The 18,538-nt window shown below is 43.8% G+C and overlaps 1 protein-coding gene across 1 annotated transcript in view; it reads right to left on the bottom strand.

Annotated features, from left to right (window-relative positions):
- Positions 1-17,611, bottom strand: part of ENTPD1 (ectonucleoside triphosphate diphosphohydrolase 1) — a 51,855-nt gene extending 34,244 nt beyond the window's left edge. Inside the window, exon 1 of the mRNA XM_063132463.1 lies at positions 17,542-17,611. Within this exon, the coding sequence (XP_062988533.1) occupies positions 17,542-17,557 (16 nt within the window). The 5' untranslated portion in view covers positions 17,558-17,611. The remainder of the gene's footprint in view (positions 1-17,541) is intronic.
- Between the last annotated feature and the right edge of the window lie 927 nt (positions 17,612-18,538).

Genomic DNA, 18,538 nt, shown 5'->3' with positions numbered 1-18,538 from the left:
CTGTTGGGACTGGAGTACAAATGGCTGGAAACAATCACTGTGTCTGCGCTATGCGGGTGATCTAATTGTCTCCTAACCAAATATCGTCTAACAATAACTGCTAATGCTTATACTAAGACAAAGGATCAAACCAGTAAATAGTTTAGTTTGATCCTTTTCCATTTGGCATGCTCAGCTTCAGTTCAAGTTTAGGGGGGGAATCATCTTAAAGATGGATCAGGTAATGGGGTGATCTGTTTCAAATATAATGTCGAAGTTCGTTGCAACGAGTTTGAAGTATCACAGTACTTCAACATTAAAACTATTTTTTTCATTATCATTCAAAATAAGTTTTGATTTTACCTAGAATTATGGATTGCAAAAGAGATGAGATCTGTGTTTTCTAGTGTCGAGATCACAAGAAGTGATAAGCCCTCCCAGTGCATAAGGAAAGAAGTAGTCGCACCAATTAGCCCCACCTCTGATGTCATGGCACATGATCGGGAACCCTGCACAATCCAAGTTCCTGGTTTTAGGAAGCTTTTGCACGTACAGCTGCACATGTGAAGTTCTGCAAAAGTTTGCACCATACACATGCATGCTAAAGGATGGGACTGACCCCACGCACTGAGTCAGTGGAGGCTGTGATGTCAGTGGGGTGGTGAATCTGGGTTTCAGTCAGAACTCTAAAGGAGCTATCCAAGATGCTTTGCATCAGCATCCACTGCACTGGGAGAACCTGGCATGAGGCATTATTCTGAAGAGCACTTTTGTTGCACTCTATTCTGCACTGGGCAGGTTGTATCTGGAGCACTGTGTCTAGTTCTGCACACCACATTTAAAGACCAATTAGAGCATGTCCAAAGGAGGGCAAGGAGGGTGGTGACAAGTTTGGAATCAGGAGCATTGCTAAGCCTGGGTCCATGCGGCCCCCAGCTGCAAATGTCTTCCACAGAGACCAGAATGTCCATTGTTGCCAATAGAAGGCTTCTTTCTCAGCTTCACTGCCATGCAGGAGGTAACTCCCCACATGCTGTAGCACCTCATCCACAAAATCTTCCCATGCTAATTGAGTTTAGCAGGAATAAATTCATTGGTTTGAGATTAACTTGGGCAGGGTGCAAAGTAACTGAAGAACAGGTTTTATTTGTGATGATTTGTAGGCTTTGCCTCCTGTGAAATTGAAATAAATTCTTGTAGTATATGCAGATTTTATGCAGTTTTGTGTCCAATGGGCTTGGCCCCCTGGGGGGTTTAAGTGTCTAGACTTTAGCAACACACCTGTTTGGAAACCTAGTCCAGTGAGGAATGGTTGAAAGAGCAGGGTGTGTTTAGAGAAGATTAAGGGGAGACATGATAGCAGTCTTCAAAGAGCTGTCATGTAGAAGATGGAGCAGACTTATTTTATTTATTTATTGCATTTTTATACCGCCCAATAGCAGAAGCTCTTCTACATGACAGGGGGCAGAACTAGAACCAATTGACAGAAATGGCAGGGAAAGTTTGGGCTAAACATTAGGAGATACCTCTCCTTTGCTGGAGGTATTCAAGCAGTGGCTGAAAGGCTATGTGTCAGGGACACTGTAGTTACAAAATTCCTGTAATGAGAGGGTTAGACTAAATGACTTTTAAGGACATTTCCATTTCTAACATTCTATGATTCTGTTATCTCCACAGACTGAAATGTGAATCCTCCAGACAAATCAACGAACATTACCCATAATGCATCATGTCCAGAGGTTCTACATGGTGGTCCTCTCCACTTCCAGTGGTGCCATTGATAGCAGGCTCATGTTGCATTCTTGGAATGTGGGACTGTGCCACATGCTCACAGATCCTTCCTCCTCACCTATATTGGCTTCTGACATCACCTGCCTCAGAGGTTCGCTTGGCACCTACATTGTTTTCTTTCCATCGCCAGCTGAAGACCTTTTTATTTTCTCAATATTTTAACACCAAATTTAACTTAAATTTAAACTTATATATTTAACCTATATGAATTTTTGCTGTGTGGTTTTATTCTGGTTGTGCTTTTTATATTGTATTTTGTATGTGTGTTTTAAATTTGTTGGTTGTTCTTATGCTCGTCATGGTTTTAATTTTTGTGAACCGCCCAGAGAGCTTCAGCTATTGGGCGGTATAAAAATCTTATAAATAAAATAAACTAGGAAGTTCTCAGGTCCCAAGCCAAGGCCACTACTAATCTTTCCTTTTACATTTCTTCCTGTAATTTTTGGTAGCTGCCATTGGCTGTCAACCAAGAGGACCTAAACAATAGCGACAAGTTTTGACTGGCTACAGTGGCAGCCTTGGGCCTGTATTGTATTATTATAATTTGCCTCAGAAACTAATAGGGTGCTGTATGTCAGAGATGTTTACATACAAAAATAAGGTAAAACCATCCAGGAGACATAACTAAAAGTCCCGTCCCCCTGTAAAAGTCCCGTCCCAGCCTTGCTGCCCCAAAATAGCACTTGGATCCTGAGCATGAAATACGTTTGGAAGAAAATGTCTGTTAGTCATTAAGAGTGGGTGAAGACTGGTCTGATGGGGACAATGGAACAGGTAAAGGGCAATGCTAGAGACAAGGCAAAAGGCAAAGGGCCAGATGAATCATGCCAATTGCTTCAGTGACGCATTGCCATGGAAGCATGTATTCTGCCACAAATGATACCACTGGAGGGAAGAGCATAGGACACAACTGGAAGTTTGTCTTGCAACCACACTGCAGAGTCATGTGGCACGAAACAGCTGTAGCACAAAATAGTTAAGTCCGAACAGGCTGTGCTAGATCAGACCAAAAAGCCTCTAGTCCAGCATTCTGCTTCTGCAGTGACCAGCCAGATATGGAAAGCCCACAAGCAGGACATGAGTGCAACAGCCCCTTTCACAAGTTCCCAGAGGCATACTGTTCCCGATACCGGAGATAACATATAGCCATTATGACTGGTAGCTATAGATAGCCTTCTCCTCCACGAATTTGTCTAATCCCCTTTTAAAGCCATCTATGTTGGTTCATTTTAGACTGACCGGACTCCATTATGGTCGGGATCAAGAGGATTAAAGTGGCTCAAATCAAAATCATCTTATTGGCTTGCAGATTGCCACTTAAAAGTGGCACTTAAGCAATTTTAAAATCTCACAGGTGTTTTTAGCTTATGCAATCAGAGGCTATAGCAGGGGTCCCCAACATTATGCCCATGGGCACCATGGTGCCTGCGGGAACCTCAAAAGCTCTCCCCTCCTTGCACCCTTGGAAAATGTTAGGTCTGTTTTCTTTCGCTCCATCTCTAGTCTCTAGCCTTGCTCTTTCTCTACCTGTTTGCCTTGCTATTTCTCCTTCCCAGCTCCTAGCTTTATTATTTCTCTCCCCCACTCTTCTTTAGCTCACTTTTGACATATGCTCCATTGGAACCATTTTGTGGTGGTGCCCACAACAGTTTCTCAAATTCCCAAATGTTCCCACAGGTATAAAATGGCTGGGGACCGCTGGGCTAGAGTATAGCTTTCATCAACTGTGCATTTTTCATATTTGGTTCTAAATGTTGCAAATAACAATTATTCTTGCTGTGTCCATTGTGTTAAGATCTGCCCATTTTGCTGTCAGAGAGCTTGTCTCACTCTGTAGGCAGATATGAAAGCTGTCATTAAATGGGGCATACTCTTGGTGTCACTGAGCGCTTGCTTGTACTTCTGCAATCATGGTGGAGCTGCATCTGTACTACAGATGCAGCTCCACCATGATGCCCTATTTCATTTACGGGTTTAAGCATTTCTATGCTACCTTCCCCACACTAAGGGCAGCTGACAACAGTGTAAGATAAAATATTTAAAACAATAACATGTGTGCACTGTAGAAGGAAAGTGCCAGTCTCTCAAGGTATTCTTGCTTGAATGGGATAGAGGAAGGGCAAGCCATTTGATGGGAATGAGGATGTGTCTCTTCTTCACCAGCCACCAGTGGCTCTAGGAATATATCCACTCAGGCCATAGCTAGACCTAAGGTTTATCCCTGGATCGTCCAGGGGTCAAACCTGTTCATCTAGGTGACACACAGGGGATCCAGTGCTCAGGCAGGGGCGAACTCCGGATGATCCCAGGATAAACCTTAGGTCTAACTGTGGCCCTAGATTGTTTCTGTGTCCACTGATTCTAATAACTTTAGAGGAACCTTCATTAAGGGGCAATCAGAACCAGAAAAAGCTTGGATAAGATGTAAAATTATATGTTCCTGAGATCTGCAAGCATTAATTTGTATGCCTATTCAAACTATAGCATGGCTTTTAGGTGGTATGTTAAAAGTTAACACATTTCAGAACACCATTGTGCCAGCCTCAGGTCTGGCTTTGAGATATCCCTTAGCTTGGCTGAGTTTCAATTCAACCACTGGAGAGGAGAAGCAGAAGCTACTAGAATGGAGAAATGTGGTCATGAGTCACTGCAAGGAGCACAAGACAAGAGCAATGTACTGGAGTAACAGTTGAGTTCTTGCAGGTGCTTGAGCTGACAGCTCTTGCAGAATTAAGCTAAAGGTAACTTTGCAGCTAAACAAAAACAAAAAATCACAAGCGCTTTAACATTTCTGTGTAAAATGAAACCCATTTTACAGTCTCAGTGGCTGTCCCACATATGGGTTTCGCACCTGTGGAGAGCTAAATTTGGAACTTTCCAGAGGTGGGCAAGTGTAAAGAACCCAGATGGATTTTGAATGTTAATTCCCAGGCTTGTCACAGTTCAAAGGCTGCCTTTAGGATAAGAACAAATTGCTCAGAGATGGATTAATCCCATAAGGAGCATTATTTACTCACAAAGGACAGGCTGTTCTTGTCTATGATACTTGAAAGCAACTCTGTTTGCAATATCATGGACTTGTTTGATTTGACCCACAACAATTACTATTAGGACATAGGACTCATTGTATTCAGTATACCACGTGCTAATATTGGCAGGTGCAACTCCTAGGCATTCAAGACTGTTTGTTGCAAGGAACTCGCTCCTGATAATCACCTTGGTGAGGTTGGTAGGCAATTTGAAGGCCAGAAAGATGGGATCAGGGGATGGGAATTAATAAAGGTTTGTTCCAAAAGGATTCAGTACATCAAATGAAAGGTTTCACTGTGACCAGGTCAGGGTTGGATGAACGCCCTCCCACCATCAAATCATGCATTTAAGTGTCATATGGGCTCAGGACTGGCATCAAGGGTAGGCATGGTTGGGCAAGTGCCAAGGCCCACACCCAGCAGGGACCACTGACAAGAGCCCCTCCTCTTCTCCGTTGCCCCTCCTCTTCTCCGCTGTATCTTGCTTTTTCTCCTACTTTGGTCCAGACAACAAAGGTGGTAGAGAGGAGGAACAGTAGATGCCACTGTCTACTTTCTCCCTGGCTTTCTTCTGCGAAGCAATGGTAAGTAAGAATATGAGGAGCAAGACTGAGCAGCTGGTGACTATGGTGGTGGGAAGATAAGACTCACTGAGGGTGTCTTGCTGCCTTAGGGCCCTCAAAAGCCAGCACTATATGGGCTGGGCCCCATCCCTATTGTCACTATGCACATGTAGAAGTATCTGTATTGCAGGGGGAGGCAACCTTATGCCCTTTGGATTACAACTCCCATTGGCCATGCTGGTTGGGGCTTATGAAACTTGTAGTCCAAAACATCTGGAGGGCACCAGGTTGCCTAGCCCTGGCTTATGGTGATTGTTCTCATACAGATTCCACAGTGCGTTTATGTGCGAAAACTATATCTCTGTTTTCAATCCTATTATATGTTATGATGCTCTCTTCTGAAACAGTTTTAGGTAGTTCTGTTTAGAGCAAATTATATTGTCTCAGGATGACTGGATATACTTGACAAAACATTTTACTGGTGCTTTGTTAGGGTAGTGTAATAGTTATGCGCTCCCCACTTCTTCAAGTAGTAAGAGGTTCTAGAGACAACACCCACCAAGGTTAGTTTTCTTTTGTGAGAGAGCACTGCAGACTTATACCATCTTTGTAATATTTATTTTATATACACAGGCAGAACATAATTAGAGGACACTCCTGCAAGGCAATGAAAATGCTATTTTGCATCGGATCCCTGAGACCTTTAATCTTAAGATGCTTTACCTTCAGTCACACCCACACCCACGTTACCCTCCAAGAACCAATGGTTATCTCATTCACAGAGGGATTCCCAGCTATCAGGAGACCATCCCCTGCCCATTACCTCCCGTTGATGAAACATCAGTTGAGCATCCTGGATTATTAACTAACAATCTGCCTAATAAAAATGGTTAGCAAGTTGCAACAACATAATAATTATAGATCAAATCGACACTAATGCAGTTTCCAGCAGCACACTGATATTCTTGACTGATGAATGTTTGAAAATACTCCCAACGCAAACAGAGGGATAAAATTATTTAAACAGTCAAATAAAGGACAGGTGGTACATTTCCACTACCCACATCCAGACTCTCTCGAGTCTACCACTTTCATTCCCAATTTTGTCACCAATCTCAGAAAGCTGTTGCAGTGTTAACAGCACACCCTGTCAGTAACGTTGGATATACAAAATTAGAACTAGAACTTCCAAAGTCTGTGCAAAGTGCCCACATTTGCCCCCACCCCACCCCTGCACTGAAAAACAGAATACATACATTTAATAAGTCTAGTCCCTTCAAATGACTTTTATGTTCATAAATCAACTATGGCTTTTTGGTTATAGAATTTAAAAGTTGGGCAGTGTAATCTAATGGGCCCAGCCAGAACTGAGGAGGCTTTATATCAAGGGTGGGGAATCTGTGGTCTTCTATATGTTGGTGGGTTATAGTTCCCATCATACCTGCCCATTGGTCATGCAAACTGGGGGTGATGGGAGTTGAGAGTCCAATAACATATGGAGGGCCACAGGCTCGGCACCCTCTTTTATGACAAGCCATAGCTGTGTGTGGAATAGCATAGGTTTAGCACACCTACAAGGCATTTATTGTGCACTTGGTTGTGCATTGGCTCTTTAGACAATGACATGACCCTTCAGTTTTGCTTCTGTGTCTAACCAGCACTTTTGGAGTTTTTTAAGAACAGGGAAATGTAGCATTAAATTGTGAAAGTGGGGAAAAAGTGATTTCCTATTGTGTTAATCTGCTATATCACAGGCCCACCTACAGGGTATGTAGCAGAAAAGCAAGAAAGGAAATGCTCCTTGTGTAGTGCTCAGATCTCAATTCTGCAACAAAACCAAAAGTAGGTACAGTCAATTAACACCTTTGTGTAAGTTCACGGTGTGAAGTGTACAAAGAGTGGAGGACATCCTTGCTTGCTGCACCTGATGGAGGGCTGCCAGGTTTCTCAAAAGATAAGAGAGATAAGGGGCAGCAATCATATAATGGTCAGCAGATGCAACAAGTAGTCCATGTGCCTAGACCAAGGGTGGGGAACTGGCTGGAGTTAGAGGGAGGGGAAGTCCAATAACATCTGGAGGGCCCTGGGTTCCCCAGCCCTGGGCTACATGCTTAGCAGGGTTGGTGGGTGAGTGATTGAGAGGGAGGGCTACCATCTAGGTGCTTTGCTATGCTGTGTGCAACAGCCCAGGTCCCTGATTTGTGGTGCTCCAGAGGTCCACATTTGGTAGTAGATTATACAGTCATTAAGAGAGCATTCATACATCCTACGTAAGGAGCTGCAGTGCAGTTGATGTTCCTGTGGGGTGTTTATGCCTGGACCCCAGAGACATGGTGCTTCTCAGGGTTCTAAGAAAACAAGGGTATGCAATATTCCCATCTTACTTTGTTGGCAGCTGTGGTGATTTTTACAGAGTGCCTTTTCAACAAAGTGCCTTTTTACCATGGTTCCCAACACCAAAGTCCCCAATTATAAGTTCTAAATTCTTTAGGCAGGAAGACCATGTCATGCCAAATGTCTGTTACTTGGATGAGATGTACAGTATATGCCATTGTTGGTGTGCTGTGGCAGAATGCTAAGTGAGTTAGAATCCTATCCTCCAGTGTGGCTATGGGAATGGAGAGAGAGTAGTTGGGAGTCACTCATTTTGGGCTCTCTGTGGACTTCAACTGGAGAGTGTTACCTAACATCACATCACTGGCTACTGAGGCATTACACCAGCCTCCTCCATCCATGTGTCCTCCAGATGTATTAGACAACAACCTCCACCATTTCCAGCCAGTATGGCCATTGGACGTGCTGGCTGAGAATGATGGGGATTGCAGTCCAACACATCTGGAGGGCACCAGGTTGGGGAAGGATGCATTATACCATTGCCAAGGGTTGAATTAACCTGTAAGTGAGCACTGGATTCATCCTCTGCCACCCCATCCCCAGCATGCTATCCTTGTTTCGCTCTTGTGCTGATGAGGTCATGTAGGTGTCATGATCATCATCATACAATTGTAATACTTCTGTAATCCACTTTTCATGGACCTTGTTGTTTGGTGTACTTATCTTTGTTGAGGGTTCCTCTCATGTTAATTCATGGTCATGTCAGCACAGCTGTCATGCTACACCCATGCAGATCCCCATCACTGGCATATCTTTGGGCTTTCCAAGTGCAAGTGGACTTGGTAGCAGTCCTGACTCTACTGAGTGGGCATAAGGCAAAAGTAGGATTATGCTGCTATGGATAATAGATTCTGACAAACTGGCTAGAGTAGCAGTTATCTAGTGATAAGCTATTAATGAATATGGTGCTCACACTATGTGGAAGCTTTTGTCAGAGATATGACACCATTATGTAAGAGTTGAAATTAATCTCGAGTAGCAACATGGTGCTGAAAGCCAGCCCTGGATGTATGGTGTTAACAGTGGAGTGAAAAGTGATAAAGTGACAGCATTGTCCTCTGGCATCACCCAATGCTGCAAGTGGCTACAGCAGAACCATGCACCCATAGTGAAGGCCAAAGTAATGGGAACTGGGCTATCCTCTGAAAATGTTGTAAAGCACTTTGAGGAACTGATGGTCAAACAGGAGAACTTAAATTTTCTAGATAATAAACAAGAGAAAGTGACAGAAACCCTAAATGGCTTCTCAGCAGCCCTTGTAAAACAGACAAACGTTATTGCAGTAAGTAGTACAAGTATGACCATCCATCAAACTCCTAAGCCCCGCCCACTTACAGGTGTCTGTAAGAGATATAAATGGAGCAGGCAGATCCTGACACATACCCGCCACTGGAAGAACCGATGGACATTATGACGGAGAATGTGAGTATTTTTATATATGAAATTTGTTCTTAGTATTAAGGCCAGATTGATTACTAAAAACCTCTATATTTTGTTTTTTACGCAGGCCCATGGTGCTTTTGAGAAAATGCAGATTGACACTTCACGAGCAGTCAACATTTCCTGCATATCATGTGTTTCCAAAAATCTGAACAATGAAAACTAAAATAAATTTTAAAAAATGATGCCGCGGAGTCAATAAAAACAGTTTGTTGTAAACTTACGTTTCCATTCTTGTGTTAACCTATAATATGGCAGATCATGAAGAAATCCTAAGGAATATTTATTATACCCCCGGACACGTAGGGGGGTTGGGTGGCGTGAACTCCCTATTTCAGGAGGCCAAAAAACAGAGCAAAGACCTGAGCAGAAGAGATGTTAACATCTGCTAACATCTGCCTGCTCCATTTTCTCTTCAGATGGTAGAACCAATTTCATAAGGCCCCCGCCATCCACAGCTTCATCATTATACTTCTCCGCCTTTAGGCGCACATTTTTTAAATCACAGCCACAATCACACTCTGTATCAGACCATTGCTCGGTACAATCCATTCTCCAATCGGCCCATTGTGTGGTTTCAGGAAAAGAATTTGGCTCTGACGGGTACACAGATGATGGTAAACTCCCAGGCATTCTCCAATCGACCCATTGTGAGGTTTCAGGAAAAGAATTTGGCTCTGACAGGTACACAGATACTGGTAAACGCCCAGTTGGCGGGTATGAGGAAGACCGAAACAGCTCCGGCTTTTGGGGCTGAAGAGGCAGGGGTGCCAGTGGATAAGAAAATCCAGAAGGCCCAACGGATAAGGGTTTACTCATTGTGGCATCAGAACTATTATTTATAATATTCTGAGATGGCGTTGCAATTTCTCTGTCTTCTGGAGGATATGTGGCAGCACGACTCACCCCTTTCTTTCTGTTTTGATTCCTCAGGGGGGTCTGTGGAGGAACTGCTGAAGATCCACTGGCGGGGGTTGGATTCGCCATCTTCTCTATGCAGGAAAACGTGTCTGGGCAGGCAAAATGGGGGCTCCCTTCTATATGCGTCTAGAGCAAGGGGGTTGGCCTTACAGGACCACGTGCACCCTCTAAAACCCCTTCCTATTGGTCGAGGATGGTCTTCCGCTTTCCTAGAGGGGTCACACGACCCCCTTTGGACCAATCGGCATCGAGATATAAATCTAGGGGGGATTTCTCCAATCCCGTAAGGGTTAGGGCTCTAAAACCCCTTCCTATTGGTCGAGGGCGGCCTTCCGCTTTCCTAGAGGGGTCACATGACCCCCTTTGGACCAATCAGCATCGAGATATCAATCTAGGGGGGATTTCTCCAATCCCGTAAGGGTTAGGGCTCTAAAACCCCTTCCTGTTGGTCGAGGGTGGTCTGACGTAACCCTAGAGGGGTCACATGACCCATTGGGGTCATGTGATCCATGTCAGGTGACCACTCTTTCCAGAGGAGGGACTTCCGGCGGCGGGACTTCCGCCTAAGGCGGGACATCTGGTCTAAAGGGGGAGGGGCACCTGTCAGTGGGCAGGGCTTAGGAGTTTGATGGATGGTCATACTTGTACTACTGCAGTATTTGAAGGCCCCTCTCCTTCAGTGAGTCTACCTTCTCATTGCCACTGTCACCCATTGCTATTGCTCATCATCTCTCTCGTCATTCTCTCTCATCTTCTCTCTCATCATTGCTTGACAGGCAGAGAGCCTATGGGCATGTAGGTAGTGGGAGCTGCAACTCCTTCCCACCACCTCCATTGTTTGGGCCAGAGCAAGAGGCAGGTAAATTAGCAGGTTGCAATGATGAAGAAGAGGAAGCCTTGGGCCCCTGCTGAGGTGTGGGCCCTTGGCAATTACCCAACCATACCTACCCTTGATGCCAGCCCTAAGTGAAATCCAGAGATGTTTCTTTGGAATATGAAACTCTGAAATCTATACCCGACTCAGCATTGTATAAAGTGCATGCAGCCAAATATGCACACAAATCAGGTCAGAGGAACAAACAGGAGGACAACAAAAATAATAATCCTGGACTGCAATGATTTGACAATCCTATCATCTTAATGCTCCGTAAAAACCGATGGCGATTCCATAAAGATGGCAATTCCAAAGGAAAGGGCTAATATGTAACCAACCAATCTATAGTAGCTATTACACAGCAAGATGCTGCGTGTGCACTTTGGGTCAAGACAGCTACTGGAGAGTCAATAAATACTGCAGACAGAGTAGGAGGCCTTGTTAAGTAGGAATTTAATAGTACAGCATGATAACAAATATGAAAATGCCAAGTTCTGATTCTACATGGCTTTTGGCCAGAAATCATAGGAATGGAGCTTTTCCTATCCACTTATATAGTGGGGTTTTCGAATGGCCTTTAGTTTGAATTGTTCTATCTTATTCCAGAAAATTCAAGCTCTATGGGTCTCCACAGAACAGATCCCTACAATTTAACTATGGGTTGTTAACCACAAACAACCCAGGAAGAGAACCCATGCTTTGTTGTTGGATTGCAAACTTTGGGTTGTTCATGGTTTGCATGTAACAACCCACGGTTCAACAACAACCCTTGATTCTATGACAACTCTTACTCAACCTGTTCTCTGGGTTGTCATTACCTGTGAACCAGGTTAATGACTTGATTTACACATATTAACCAATGGTTTATTTAACTCATGGCTAGTTGCCCTATCCAGGGTTTATCTGGCAGATGATCAAACAAATAGTGGTTTGTTTTCTCAATACCTGGGTTGGTTGGTTCTCTCCTCCTTCTCCCACTCCCTCCCTGTATTCCTAATGCCTTTGAGATGCTATAGTACTGGCATGTAGAATGGCTGGCTTTTTCTGCCACTTGTGCCCTCTACCTCTGTAGCCCACGAACAACCCACAATTCTACGTTTACAAGTAACGACAATTCATAGTTAAAAAATCCAAAGTTCACAACCCACTAACAAACCATGGCTTCTCTTTCTGGGATGTTCATGGTTAATAAGCCATGGTTTGTTAGTATGCCCGTGATCACACATCACGGCAACCTAGAATTCAATAACCCAAGCCACAGGTTAGCATTATATAGGAACCAGGCCATAGTCTTCAGTTTGTCCAGATTACCCTTCCTTGCCTAAAGAGTCCAGTGCATTGAAAGATTTGTGAGTCAACTGGCATGTTTCATTACAGTTTCTCGAACTACCTTTGGATGTTTTCTTTTCAGGTAGCTTGCTTTCAGCTACTTTAGCCCTGGGTGACTTTGCACTAGAAACTTTTTATGAACTGGTCAGATTTTGATGGTAGGTTCTCTGAAAATGCCTTTGCCTAAAATGTTGACAAATCATAATGATATCACTGTCGTTATGAAACATTCCTCAAATATGTTAAGAAGCATGACAAAGTGCCTTTCCTCATAAAAGGGAAATAATCTCCAAATAATTCCAGCTCATTACTCCTTGCAGAAACTGAAAATAATATGGAGAACTATGTTTTGCCTTGTGCTGGAGTGTTCTCAGATACGATGATGCATTCCTTCCACTCATTACATTCTGTGGGCTTATCAGTCTGAAAAGCTCGAGGTGGGGTGGGAAATAGGAGTTTTAAAAGCACATTACTTTTTCTCTTTCACTTCTCCTTCTGCCCTCCCAAATCTGTTTTCAAAATGAGGCATATGACACTATCATTTTGATAATTATCAAGAATAACAGCTGTGCTGTGTATTCCAACATGAAATAGCATTTTTTTTTAATGTGAAAGAAAGAAACATCCTTCTTTCAGCCTCCAAGCTGTCTGGGTTCTTACTAAGGACCTGATGCAATCTAACAATTTTGTGGTTGTCTAACCTGAGCAACAGACTATGCATTAAACATCTGCATAATAACTGCATAGCTTCTAGTGAAACACAAGTAATTAGGGAAATGCTTTGCTAAACATTTAGCATATAGGAGTTCTGCTGTGTTTTGTGCTGTGGGAAATGTCATGCCTTCTTAGAAATACATCAGCCACACATGTGTGGGGGAACAAAGGATTTTTTATTTAATTTACTCTACCACACATCAGATCAGGTTTCCCCAACCTGGTGCCCTACAGATATATGATTGATTTGATTTGATTTGCACCCTGCCTTTCTGTTAAGAAAAATGGCACTCAAGATGCCTTATAGTCATACATAAAACATGATATTGGACAGCAGCTTCCATAATTCTTAGACTGCATGGCCAATCAAATGCATCCAGAGAGCACTGGTTTGGGAAGGCTGCACTAGGCACCTTGAAGTTAGTGTCTGGAGTAAATCTTATCTCCAAAGTTTCTCTTTTGAAGACCAGCTGGAAGAAACCCCAGGGACAAAGTCATAGAATACACACTTTACTTTATATCTCAGCCTATCAGCACCTGGAATGCATGCTGCTATTCTTGGTCAATATTGCAGAGAATCAGCCATGAGCAGGGAGAGTACCTGTATCTACTGGCTGCCACTGCTAGGAGGAAAGTAAAAAGGAGGTAGTGGGGTGTGGGCCCAGTTTTCTTGATGTGCCTAATTGGGGGTTGGACAAATTCCTGGAGGAGAAGGCTATCAATGACTACTAGTCCTGATGCCTATGTGCTATCTCTTGTATCAGAGACAGTAACCATATATTCACCAGTTGCTGGGGAACACTGGTAGGAGGGTGCTGTTACACCATGTCCTGCTTGTGGATCCCTGGTCATTGGTTGGCACTGTGTGAACAGAGTGCTGGACTAGACGATCCTTGGTCTGATCCAGCATGGCTCTTATGTTCTTAATGAGCCAGAGTAGATCATATGACAAGGTCTGACAACTCCCCATCACCACCCCCACCCCAAATAAACGTTCCAAGGTATACATGCTCTTTAGCCTGAGCATCCAAGGAGCACAAGCCAACTGCTAGTCCTTGCCTCAATTCCACTTTCACTTCAGCTAATCATGGCCAGACTTGCCCCCTGGACATATCAGGAGCCTGGTCTGATATCATTCACAGGGTAGTTGGTGTTGCATGGGTGTTATGGTGTAGAGAGATTTTTATCTGGCTGATACGGGAACAGACAAATAGAATAGATATGACTGCATCTTCAACCAAGCCTCAGAGTGAAAAGCCACTGAGGCTTGTTTAATAATGCGATCACATCCTTTGTATTCTCACACACTTCTCATAGTGGTTTTTCACATTCATCTCATAGTGTTGAATCATCCACACAGCAATTCTCCTTTGGCTACCATGTACCTCGGAGAACTCAAAGGGAAGTGGTGCTCTCAAGTTTGGGCTTTTTGCAAACATCCAGGTCCCCATTCAGTAGAATGAGCAGGAGAGCCCCCAAATGCAGCCGGACTGGCTTACCACATTTTGAACAAAGTGAAGTTGTAACATTATCATCTCAAAATGTCCCCCAGTGTAAAACCTTATGTTCGGGAAGGTGGAGGATTACAGGGATTGATGAGATCATTAAGTCCAGAGACTAAAATTTCCTAACTGCACCACTGTGATTTCACATAAATTGAGATTAGGTTCTCCAGCAGACGTCTTTTCCATCACCTGCTACCTGATGCTTTTATATATAACAATCTTGTGGCACCTTAAAGGCTAACAAATTTATTCTGGCATAAACTTTTATGGATTATAGCCTATTTTGTCAGATGCATTATTATGGAAAATTTCAGGTTTATATGCAGTACATATAGGATGACCATATGAAAATGAGGACAGGGGTGTCATTTGTATGCATGCTGCACCTGGTGAAATTCCCTCTTCATCACAACACTTAAAGCTGCAGGAGCCCTGTCCTCCTTTTCATATGTTCAGCCTAGCATATTATGGGGGTGGGAGGGGGGAGAATTGTAAGTAGTGAGGTCAAGCCGAAATTAAATGCAGAAAGTACAGACAGTGGCAATCATATTATTAACAGTGGTCATTCATAGTGCAATTGTTGCTGATAACCCAAACATCCTAGCACTAGGAAAGCCAATTGATATATGCACTGTAATAAAAATCTTTTATCCTGATTCAAGCCTCTGGCAATAGAATTGAACCCATTGATGAATTCTAACTCAGCAGTTTCTCATTCTAGTCTCCCTTTGAAGTTCCTTTGCATCACAAAAGCTGCCTTAAGGTCATTGATAAGAGTGTCCTGGGAGGCTGAAATGTTCAGCTACTGGGTTTTGAATATCCTCTGGAAATGATCCACATACATTCCTCATGGCCATTGGTTGAATGATGAGAACTGCAGCCCAACACATCTGGAGGACATCAGGTTGGGGAGGATGCTCAATTGCATAAACATTCCTTTTCTGAAACCTTCTGTGGGCAAATACCTCTGGGCATTTCTCCCCCTTTCTCTAAAGAGAAAACTTGGTCCAAGGAAAATATTTTCAGGAGTGGGAGGAGAAGGTTCACTGCAGGCCAAGGGGGTTTCCTTTTCTTCTGTACTAATCGATCATGGCCTACAATGGTTTAACAGGGGCAAACCCATTTGCCTGCAGTAAAGCTTCTCCTCCTGCATTTCCTGTCCAAAGGGGAAGTGGAAACCCACAAGCTAAGCTACAACAAAAAAGAAAAGGCTTCCCCCAACAAATGCTGGAGCTACCCTTTCCTGAGCAGACAAGTCCAATAACACAATTTCCTGGGCAGCACAAAATAGATCACAAAGGGACCAAAACTTTTGTGACAGCCCAACTTTAGCCATGAAAAAGCTTTTTGGTAGCAACAAGTCACAGACAATGCGTACATCCCATTCACTTCAGGCCTCTGCTGGGATTATCCTGTGTATATGCCAATAAAAATGCCACTATTTACATTTATTCCTGCAGGTGGAAAAACTTCCACCCTCACAATGTTTCAGCTCTGTAACACACACTTGGCCTGTGACAGAATCACTGTTTTGCACCAACACTTTCCCAAAGAAATACCACTCTGCACACCCAGCATTGAAATCTTAAAATCTTTGGCTGTTTTGCATACTCTTCTCACACTATTGGGTCATCTATACACACACACACACACACACACACACACAGAGAGAGAGAGAGAGAGAGAGAGAGAGAGAGAGAGAGAGAGAGAGATTAAACTGCCTCAGACCAGGGCAGACTATTTGTCAATCTACTCCAGTTATGACTGTGGTTCTCCAGCAGACGTCTTTTCCATCACCTGCTACCTGATGCTTTTAATGGGAGAGGTCAGGGATTGAACCTGGGACTTTCTGCATGCAAGGCGTAAGATCTACCACTAAACTGTGATCCCCACAATACACCTGCTCTCTCTTGGATGCAATAACACAGACAACAGAGTGACAAGGAAACTTTCCCAGGAAACATGGGATGCTCCAAGACACTGTGAAATTGCCCTGCCTCATTCATGGAATTTTATGGGGAGTCCAGATGTACTTCCATTTGTAACCCTCCCACGTTTCCCCCACTGCTTTTTTCATCTCTTTCCTCACCAGAAAAAACACACACCTGGAATTGATGCCCAACACCTTTCAATCCCTCTGTCTGGAAGCACCCCTGGGATTTGAGCCTCTCATGCAGAATATATGTCACATGTGATTGTTATTAATGGAAAACAGATAGTGAATGTACAGGGCAATCACTGTGCAGAAAATGGCAGAGCTTAGCTTCTTGAGTGAAATCACCCTAACACATAACCTTGTTCTATCCCCATCCCTGTTCTAGGCAATGGTCAAACATTAATCTAGAATCCACTTCCCACCCACTCACTATTCAAGGTAACAGCACCATGGGAGTCCACCCTTCAGGTCGTCGTAGCCTTATTAGTCACCCAAAGACTACTAGCCACAAACCTTTTTATTAGTCTCTGCCCTTCTAAGTCAAGATAGTCGTCTCTTTACAACACACACACACACACACACACACACACTTTCATTGCTCCCTTTCCAAACAATCCAAACTTGGAGCAAGAAATCCACGCCAGTTTCACAGAATGGAAGGAATGCAGAAAAGCTGCACGTCAGAGAGGCCAAAATAAATCCCCTTGCAGTGAATTCATCACCTCAGAAGAAAGGTCCAGATGGGTCCTCAACTAGGTATGCCTCTGCAGTCCGTGCTGCTTGGGGATACATCCGGAAGGCTGCAGAAGGAGCCCTGAATGAGTTTGCTCTTGAATGGCAAAACTACTTTCCATGAATATGCATGAATTCCTCAAACTTTTGTCTGTGTCGAGGCTGACATCACAGCTGTTCTGAGCAGCCAGCAAATTTCCCCAAGTCCCTCTTTCCCCCTCCTCCTCTCCAGTTCTTCTTTTGGGTTGGAAAGGCAGAGGGGTGAAGGGGGGGGAGAGAGGGAGATGACTGGTTTTGCTGTTTAAATTCAGAGCGACTTATTTTGTTCTCTTACCCTTTGGCTCGTCCATCAGTGCCTGTGTGCCCACTCCCGCTCCCCTCTCTGCTCTGGCTCCTTTGCTCAGCTTCTGCTGGCTCTGAGAGGGGCACATGCAGCAGGGCTATTTAACGGTCCAGGGCTGTGGGAGGGGTTAGTTTAACGGCATGACTCAGATCAGAAGGAACCTAGAAGCAGGTCGTGCTGTGTCGCTCTCACACACAACAATGATCGTCGTAGGGCTGCAGCCCGCCTCAGACCCTCAGGGCCTTTCACAACAATGAAAGTCCCACATGTTCGTTTGGGGAATCTTTTGTCCCTTTCTCCAAATATGTCCTCCCTGTCTTCTTCCCCATCCTCCACAGACGCCAGGGTTGTAACCTGAGGCAGATGCATCGCCCACTGTGCTGGTCTTTTGAGAGGGAAATCGTGCCTTTGCTATATACAAAACAATTACTTCACCGCCATTTCAAGTTATCTCACTCTCAAGAGACTTCTACAGGGGTGGAACTCTGCCTTACACAGAGGAGCCTTTTTGTCTCCTCCACCTAGTCCTGCTACCTTTCATGCTCCTAAATACAGGACTAATAAGAGAACTTTCCTCATGACACTGTTTCTCTTCCCCCACCCTCTCTCCACCGCCCTCGGCTCCCATGACCTGGCTTTTGTCAAATAGAGGTTTTGGAGTTTCTTTCATTATAACTTATTTTCATTGTATTGAATGTTTATAGAAAGAGGCGGGTTTTGTTTTCTATTCTGTCATTTCTTTATAAATCACTCTGAACGCAGTAACGTAGAAATGCAGTTTATACATTAAAAATGAAAAATGAAAATGAAATATAGGAACAGATACAGAGCGGGTGGGGAAGCGCTTTGTAAAGTTGAACAACGAACAGTTATTTCCCCAGAGATACAGTTAAGTAATTTTAGAGTCTGGATGTAATGGTCATATGGTAGTGGAGCAGTGGCTCTTTAAATTGTAATGTGTATTTCTTTACTTACTTCAAATGTGTTA

Source organism: Elgaria multicarinata, chromosome 8 (genome assembly GCF_023053635.1).
Source record: "Elgaria multicarinata webbii isolate HBS135686 ecotype San Diego chromosome 8, rElgMul1.1.pri, whole genome shotgun sequence".
NCBI classification, from domain to species: domain Eukaryota; kingdom Metazoa; phylum Chordata; class Lepidosauria; order Squamata; family Anguidae; genus Elgaria; species Elgaria multicarinata.
Note: the sequence above shows the minus strand (reverse complement) of the source record. Positions and strands in the feature narration are given on the sequence as shown.